Source organism: Limulus polyphemus, unplaced genomic scaffold (genome assembly GCF_000517525.1).
Source record: "Limulus polyphemus unplaced genomic scaffold, Limulus_polyphemus-2.1.2 Scaffold49, whole genome shotgun sequence".
NCBI lineage: Eukaryota > Metazoa > Arthropoda > Merostomata > Xiphosura > Limulidae > Limulus > Limulus polyphemus.
Window position 1 is genome coordinate 563,004 of NW_013665659.1, and position 9,298 is coordinate 572,301.

At 33.0% G+C, this 9,298-nt stretch overlaps 1 protein-coding gene across 1 annotated transcript in view; it reads left to right on the forward strand.

Moving 5' to 3' along the window:
- The window catches only part of LOC111086694 (GTP-binding protein RAD-like), a 12,276-nt gene extending 3,454 nt beyond the window's left edge, over nt 1-8,822 (forward strand). Inside the window, exons 2-4 of the mRNA XM_022390558.1 lie at nt 1,460-1,548; nt 6,689-6,875; nt 8,417-8,822. Of these exons, the coding sequence (XP_022246266.1) occupies nt 1,460-1,548; nt 6,689-6,875; nt 8,417-8,697 (557 nt within the window). The 3' untranslated portion in view covers nt 8,698-8,822. The remainder of the gene's footprint in view (nt 1-1,459; nt 1,549-6,688; nt 6,876-8,416) is intronic.
- Nucleotides 8,823-9,298: the final 476 nt, after the last annotated feature.

A 9,298-nucleotide genomic window follows, 5' to 3' on the forward strand; every position in this document is an offset into this window, starting at 1 on the left:
ACATGTTGTTTTCTTGTCAAAAGGTAACGTAAAACCTTAAAAACTTAAATTACTAATAAGAATAAATAACGAAATAAATTAAAAAGTAACATATTGTCATATGCTTATTAAACTAATATATATATATATATATATGTACTATTTCTGAAGAACAGCAAGCTTACTTTTCCTATAGTCATTTTCTGGAATCTGTATTTAATTTATTTGTGTGTGTGTGTGTGTCTCAAAATATTTTTCAAAAAATTTTGCTTAGGTAATTTATGATTAGTTGTCCAACAGTGGTAAATTATATAAATATTTGTAACGTAATAAGTCGTAGGATTGAAGAAAGTAGAACGACAATGTTCCATTTTAAAACTAGGTTAGTAGGCGTGTTGCATTGTTGGTGTTTAAAAAAATACCAAGGTTGAGCTCAAAAACACGTGTAGAGTCATTACTTCATCTTCTTGACATCTTTTTTAAATATCAGTAGACGAGACTTCTGGATAGTAAAATAGAAGCCCTTTTGAATCGAATTGCCGAAACTTGTATTAATTGCTTTCTTCAGACTCCCTCTCTTAGCTTTTAATTTTGGACATTAACACCTCTGATTTTTCACGTGTTTACTATAAAAGTTTCAGATAATTATAAAAAAAATATTTCAACCAAGTGCACATTTTCTAAATAAACTAGCTTTGAATCAAATCGAAATAAAGATTGACGTTATTTTACAGAATGTTTATGACATAAGCCTTCTTTATGTTCTTTCTCTTCAGGTTTCTTTTATTTTCAGAGTTACTTGTATCTCTTCACTTATAGACATACAAATTTGGTAATTGTTAGCACATTTAAAAATAAGGTTATTTGGTATTAAACAAAATCGAAATTTGATCGAAATAAATCCTTTACTTGCACTAGAAAATAAAGAATGGTTCACAGAAACAAATAAAATATATTTACCAATTATCAGTATTTTTACTCATTTCATATGTAATTGCAAACGTATCCAATACGAATTCTTTAAAAAAGGCCGAGTCTTGCAAGTCGCTCAAATGGGAATTCCAAGCATGATCGGCAGAACTGGCAAAACAATGGGGACACGTGCTCCCATTTTTTGACCCAATAGTGAAGTGTCCATTTGAATGGGGAATAGACGTGTTTACAATTTTCAGGGAAAGTCGCTGCTTTAAAATGGCAAATAAAGTGGCCCCAGTCGTCGGTGCTCTCCCTTTCCCTAAATTAAAATTTGTTCCGCTGCTTGTGATTCCAAGAATAAAAATAGTTCAACCAATTAGTGAACAAATAGCTTAAGCTTTTCCCATTGAAAAAGTTGTACCTGATGAAAATATTTATTGACAAGAATTGAGCAAAGCAGGATTTACATATAATTAGTTTGTAGTTAGTTCATTTTATTGAAGCATTTTATCGCTTTCTAACTTGTAATTTTTCACAGCAGTGATATTTGTTGCTTTATTTACAGCTGAAGAAAATGAGAAATCAGTTACCATAGTTCTTAACGGACAGGAGTCAGAGCTAGTTTTTGTCGAGCATTCGTTTGTGGATAATATGGTAAGTTAGTGTATTTCATCTGATAAATATGCAAACTCATACGAAGATAAACGATTTTATCTTGTTTGTCATATATGTAAATCTAAGTCCCCTAGGGCCAGCAATGTTGTTAAAGCTATGCTCCTCAGGAGCATCACTGTTGTTGTTGCGGTTCTGTTGTATTTTGTAATAATGGTGATGGTACAAGAGAAAAAAAAAAACATGTTATGTTCATTGTTTGAGTCTATATATATATATATGTTTGAGTTCCGAAAGCTCTATGATAAGTAAAATCTTCCACCGCTAAGATAAATTCATGTTTAACTACACGAAGTTTTCAAAGTAGTTAAGTAAATGGTGTACTACTATTTTATCGTATACTAGCTGGAGTACCCGTACCCTGGACGGAAGTTATGTAAATTCATGACTAATGAAAGGTTAGGACATGAAAAGTTGCTTCCCTTATATGGAATTGTAAAAAGCGCTAAACATAAAATGTGAAACCGTTAGTTTGCCTGTATCTCCGCATGGACACAAAAAATATTCATGCCAAATTTGGAGAAGGTCCATCAACATGGTGTGAAGCAGTGGTAAAAAATGGCAAAATGCCCATAAAACCGCAAAATGAAAATTTGTATGTATCTCCTCACAGACTGATTGAATCTGCATACCAATTTTGGTGAAGATCCATCCACACCCTGCGAAGTAGTTACATGGACATACAACAGACAGTACTATTATATCTATATAGATTAATTTGCTAACAAGGTATATTATTAAAATATGACAAGTATTTTCTTTATCCTAACGGTTTCTGCATATTACAAACTAATATTAAAAGATTTTTGGAAAATTTACCTTCCTGTAAATTGATCAACAATATATCCAGTATTGGTTGGCTATAGTACTTCACAGATCTCTTCAGCAAAAATAGTTCAATTTCGCGTCATATTTGCATATACGTAAATAATTTTGTTACAAAACTAAAACATCTATATATGGTGATTTTAGTCCGTTTTACTGCATTAGGTCTCTACGTCACAGATTCTCTTTTCAATTTCACCTCTGGTGAAAAAGAAAAGAAATCTTTAACATGTATATGAAATATTCTTTTGTTTTAGCGAAATGATATTTAAGATTACGTATCTATATGTTACCTTTATGTTTAACCTGAAACCCAGAAGTTCAGAAAACTGCTAAATTAAAGAAAAAAACAATTGTATCTGACTGTCAAGATCAGATAAAAATAGTAGTTCAATACTTGTCTAAAGCCTAATAAGCTTAATATTGCTGAACCAATATTGTATCTAACATTAATTTTTTAGGTGTACTTGGAAGCTGCTTTGATTCTTCCATGAATCATGTTTACCAATTTTCGGGATTAAGACAGTTTAAAATGAAAGTAAGACCTTTTACAAGAATCTTGACTCTTTAAATTTAAAACTTTATGAACTGGGGTGCCTCAGAAAAAGCAAAAAATCTTCGCAGGCACTGACAAAATCCCAAAACAAATAAACTAAGAATTAAAATATCTACTTCATATGCATTAACTATTGAGTCGAATCAAATAAATCCAAACAGAAATGAAATGCAACGCGCTCTTAGGTTAGAAAACAAATGTATGTGACTACTTACAAAATAAAAATCACCGCTTTGTTGTACTCTTAGGAATCCGTAGTTCGATGTTAAAGAAAACAACAGAGAAAATTAATTTAGGTTTGTTTGTTCCCACTGTACCCACCACTACCGAAACCCGGTTTTTAGCGATGAAGCCCTCAGACTTACCGCTGAATCTTTGGGGGGGGGGGGAGCAATTGTTTAGATAAAATAGCGTATTTAAGATATTAATGATTAACTATAATTTAATACTACTGAACAGCAAAAACAAATACAAAAAACACGCTACATTTTAAAGCCTGATAATATCATACGATCGTTTTTTATTCACAAGTTTCAAGTATTCTGATTTTGGTATACGCTAAGACATCCCGAGTTTAACAGTTAACCTTAGTTGTAAACTTTTACATCAAAATCTAAAAAATATTAGTTGAACTAAGTTAATTATTTTTTTTTGGGGGGAGGGGGCATGAGAGTAACATTTTATTGAGGTTTGTTGGATATATAAGCATATTCAGTGATTAGTATGTGCAAACGCAGATTAATCGAGATCACTAAAAGCGTACTAGAACCCTGATATTACCGAAACGCTCATTCACTGATATATAACTATTGTTGTTGGTATATCTTATGCACACATGGGTTTTGTCGCCCTAATTTTGGACTACCTACCAGAGGGAAGGTTTGTTTGTTTTGAATTTCGCACAAAGCTACACGAGGGATATCTGCGCTAGCCACCCCTAATTTAGCAGTGTAAGACTAGAGGGAAGGCAGCTAGTCATTACCAGCCACCGCCAACTCTTGGGCTACTCTTTCACCAACGAATAGTGGGATTGACCGTAACTTTATAACGCCCCTATGGCTGAAAGGGCGAGTATGTTTGGTGGGACGGGGAATCGAACCCCGCGACACGTAGATTGCGAATCGAGCGCCCTAACCACCTGGCCATGCCAGGCCTACAGAGGAAAGAAAGCCAGTCAGTAATACCTGCCACTTTTGTTCGGCTTTGAAATGAATAAAGGAATTGACACTCACTCTTATAACGCACCCACATCTAAAAGGGTGACTTGCGCATAGAGACAAGATCTGTTCGCAAATTGACATAAACATATATGGTTCATGTGCTACGAAATGCTCAGAATATGAAACCAGGGTCAATATCATTCTGAAACACCCAAAAATCCTGCGAGTTCTGAAACTCAGCGGAAAACCGCCAATGTTGGTGGCTTTCAGTACAAGGCGCGGCGAGGGCGGAGCTCTACCCTTCTCGCACAAAAAGGAGAATCGTCATTGGTCAAGCCAGGCTTTTACGTCATCAAATTGCGTTTCTGCGGTACACAGTAAAAGTGTAATTAGTAGAACAATAACAACCTGGAAACATGACGGAAGTTCTTTGACCTTCTATAAAGAATAATTTACTATGGTAATTCATTATATCATTTGTACATCATTTTATTTTGTGTTCCGCAAAATGTTGAAAAATCCAATTATTATTATGGGGTGAAGAGGTGCTATGGGCCATAGCCCCAAATGTTTTAAGTACTTAGCAACACCTCTGAACATACACACACACAAATAGTGTATATTCCGAGTCCAAACAATGATTTATAAACACCAAACACTTTGTTTTATCACTTTAAAACGAATAAACACCATGTATAATATTGAATGATTATCTCAACTACATCGACTCTATATATTTATTTGATGTGAACTAAAATTGCACGAATGTAACAATAATAACTGTTTTATACAAAATGACTGATTGCAGTCTTATACAAACTATCTGCTTCGTGTACATAAAACAATGTGTCACCCAGGTGCAAAGATAATTACAGGGTAATTATAAAGAAAGCCACATATATATAAAATGTTTATGCTTTAAAAACTGCTTCTCCTAGCGGAGCTAAAGTTCACGAAGGGCACATTGAGGATCATAAGTTTTATTCAGGAATTTGCAAAATTATAGGAATGGCAAGGCAAATTCGCTGCTATGAAATAATGCCAACTATCTCATTTCATTCTTATGTAAATCAAGTATCTAATAATCAGGTATTTGCTCTGGAATGTAAATAAGTGGTTATTCAGCTTATACTATATATACTATTGCATGTACTCGCGCCTCGCACGGCATTTATTTCGCTGTTTTCATGGATGGCGTGCTTATGTGTCACTCGCATTGCAGGTCTACTGAGTACAGGGAATCAGCAGAGAAACGACTACTATTCGCGGCTTCTTTGACGTCGGCCTCACATGGTAAATATTTAAATGGCTGTTAAACTCGGGCCATTTGCCCCATTACTTTGCAATTTACAGTCGATCTTTGAGATGTTCACTTGAGTTCCTTTACGAACTTACATTTGATGATAAGTTTTAAAACTTGACAAAAGTAAGCAGTTTCGTTGATTTTTTAAAGTGACTTGTATACGATATATTTCGGATCTTCTGAATATCCTTTAACTTCATATTATCATTTTTCTACTCTTAATTCATAAAGTAAAGGCTTAATAGATACAGCAATCTAGCAGTGTCGTGTATTGAGTTGTAAACTACCACTAAATCACTGGGGAATGAAAGCGTCTCCAAATTATATCTCAACATAGAAACCTTAAATCAAAATTTCCTTTATTCTTTTAGACTATTCTCTCAACCCAGAAATAAATCAACGTAAAAACAAAATAACTGCCTTATAAAGTATATACGTAAGTAAATGTATATATTATTTCTTTCTATATAGATTAACGTTTTATTTATACCGATCAAAGTCACTTCATGAAAAGTGATAACATGAAGTTAAAGAATATTCAGAAGATCCGAAATATATCATATACAAGTCACTTAAAAAAATCAACGAAACTACTTACTTCTTTTAATTTTTAAGACTCAAACACGTGTACGTGAAGCGCCATAATCGAAACGTGTGATAGAGTTCATGATGACTTCCCAACTTGTAGTTGATTTGAACTGAGTAGAATTTATTCTTCACATTTTAAAATGAAAGTATGTAAAATGTGCTGGGATAAAGACGGTTTGCCACTAGAAAGTATCACATATGGAAAGAAGTATTAAAACTGTTTACTTTTTATAACTTGACAGTGAGAAATGTGAAATTAATATTTTAAGATTACCGGTATGTTTGAAAAATGTTGAACATTTTCTATTAGTGTTTTTTATTTGGGTTCATAATGTCCAAAATTCAGCACATAAAAACCGATATGTGCAAAGATTAATTACATTTTTGACCCTTATATATCGGAGGTTAGAAATAACAAACATGTAAATACCAATAACATTTTCAACAATAACGCTAATAATATTTATTATCACAGAATTATTATTATTTTAATGTTGAATATAAGGGAGCGAAACATTAACCAGTAACTATAACACTCAAATATTTTACCAAATTTAATTCTGGGTTGGAGATTTTATATTCGTATTTCAAATACACCTTTGTTATCTAAATAAATCCACAATATCATTTTGTATGTTCTTGTAGGTTCATAAAACAATTCTATGAACATAAACATTCTTTCGTTTCCAGATTTTATTAACCATTTGCAACTTCGATGCTTACATTGTTGTGTATTCCGTCATCAACAAGCGCAGCTTCCAACAGACCAAACACTTACTCCAGCAGATTGTTAAATATCCTAGCAACGACAAGAAAGCCGTTATCCTAGTAGGAAACAAGGCCGACCTAGTTAGACTGAGAGTAGTCACAACCGACGGTATGTAAGATTATGTTCTTTTTAGCTTGGTTAGCCTAGACAAAGAAATCAAATACACAGTTAGGCTGACAGTGCAAGGGAAGGTGAGGTGAAGACATCTTAGTTAATTGGTTATATCTGTATCTTGCTTCACCATCCCCGAATTTTCGTAGAGAAAACACCTCCCCATGTTTTACTAAGATTCCACAGTTGTTTCCCTATAGCTACTAAAATTAACTGTAACAATTGTTCTATTAAGTTATTAGTGTGCACCAGGTTTAGATATGACTGATAAGATTAAGATATGATAGAAGTTATTATTTTACGAATGCCGTCTTTTTGTAAAAATATGTATTAGTAGAATAGAGGAGAAAATATACGTTGTTGTAGTTTTTGTTTATACGCATCTCTTTGTATTAATACTCCATAACAGAAAAACGTTTAAGTTTATTTAATTTTGCAGGTAACGTTAGCTTTCTAGTAATGTTCATTGCAGGTAGCATAAGCTCTCGGATTACGTTCATTGCTGTTATTATTAGCTCTGGTTATGTTCATTGCAGGTAGCATTATATCTCTGGTTATGTTTGCCTTGCGGTTTTATATCTTAAGATATAAAACGGATTCGTTTATATTGAATAACAAAGCCTTTATACTTTCTTAGCCAAGTACTGCAGTTTCAATCTATCAACTCTCATGAGTCCAAACCATTTGGATAACATTAATGTACCTAGCTAAGTTGATGAGAGCTGATAGAGGTCGAAACTAAATTACTCAGCTGATCGCTGCAAAGGTTTTGATATCTAATATGAGCACATACTCTTCATATGTCAAGTTGTAGTTTGTTTGTTATCGTCGGAAGCATTTTATAAATGATATTTCAACGTATCCTTCAGATCTGAAAAGGAATATCGTCTTACTGAAATGAATGAATATAATGACATTAAATATCAAAATCGTGTAGCAGGCTAATTCAAACTAATTGATTTTGGGAAAGTGTTTTAACCCTTTAAATCACCTAATTTAAATAAACAACTTTAATATTTAGTCAAAATCAAAAGTTTCTATATTTATATTTTTCGAGCTTTTCTTGTTTGTTTCTTTTAGCGTAAAGCCATACAATGGCCTATTCGTGCTCTGTGAACTGCCAAGAATCGAACCTTGGATTTTAACGTTTTAAGCCCATAAAATTATGTCTGACCCACCAAGGGACTCGAGCTTATCTAAAATACCAACTAGTCTTAATTAAAATTTCGAAAAAGATGGAAATATTTTATGCGTAGAAGATCCTACCAACTTCTAGCGAATGTTTCCCATGGATCTGTTTATATATATGTATAAAGTATTTTACGTATTGTGTACAGGGTAGCTGAAGGTATGTATCTTGTAAATGCGTCGTGGTTCATCACATAACTTTCTCTTTGATTATAGGAAGGCATGGATCAGTTGTAATCATATGCTATTACTCTTTAATGTTTAATGGTTTCAAATTAAGTAATTTCATGTAATGTGTAAATGATTATAGCGTTCTCTGTTTATGATAATTACGCATATATTTCACCCAGATGGCCGAACCATGGCGACATCTTACGGTTGCAAGTTTATAGAAACATCGGTGGGAATCAACCATCACGTGGATGAACTACTTGTTGGTCTTTTAAGTCAGATTCGACTAAAGCTACAACATGAAGAAACAGTGAAGAAGAAAAGACAATCGATCACGCTTGAAAGAAACAAAAGTCGTTCGTCACAGCTTGTTGGTGGAAAAGCAAAATGTTTTATTAAAAAAATATTAGGCAGGTCTTCGGCCAGCTGGAAGTCATGCGACAATTTACATGTTTTGTAACAAAAACTATCTGACGTATGTGTTTTGATTAAAGATTTAACAGAACTGTTTTGTAACAAAGGCTATTTATCGTATGTGTTTTAATGAAAAATCTATCAAACTGCTTTGTAACAAAGACTATCTTACTTGTTTTGCTGAAGATTTATTAAAGCTGTTTTTAACAAAGACTATCATACGTGTTTTTATGAAGATTTATTAAAACTGTTTTTTAGCAATGACTATTTATTTTATGTGTTTTGGGGAAATACCAATTAAAGATGCAACATCAAATGAGATATTAGCAATATTACTCACTGAAGTAATATATTTTTTATAAACTTACTCGACCTAAGTTATTTTCCTTTTTGTAATTAATCAGTATGGTAACTTTGTTATTTGGTAAATAAAACTGTAATGGCGATCAATAAATTTTTTTAAGTTGGAGCACGGGGTAGAATATATATGTAAAAATAATTATTTTCTTAATTTAAGTTGCCTTAGTAACTTTCAGCCACTCGCTGATCGAGAGATTGTGAAAGCGTAAAAAAAAAGAATGCTTTTTTCAGGTGTTGTGTGTCTGTATGAAAACAGTATAGTTATGTAAGACACCATTTCGTTCGTT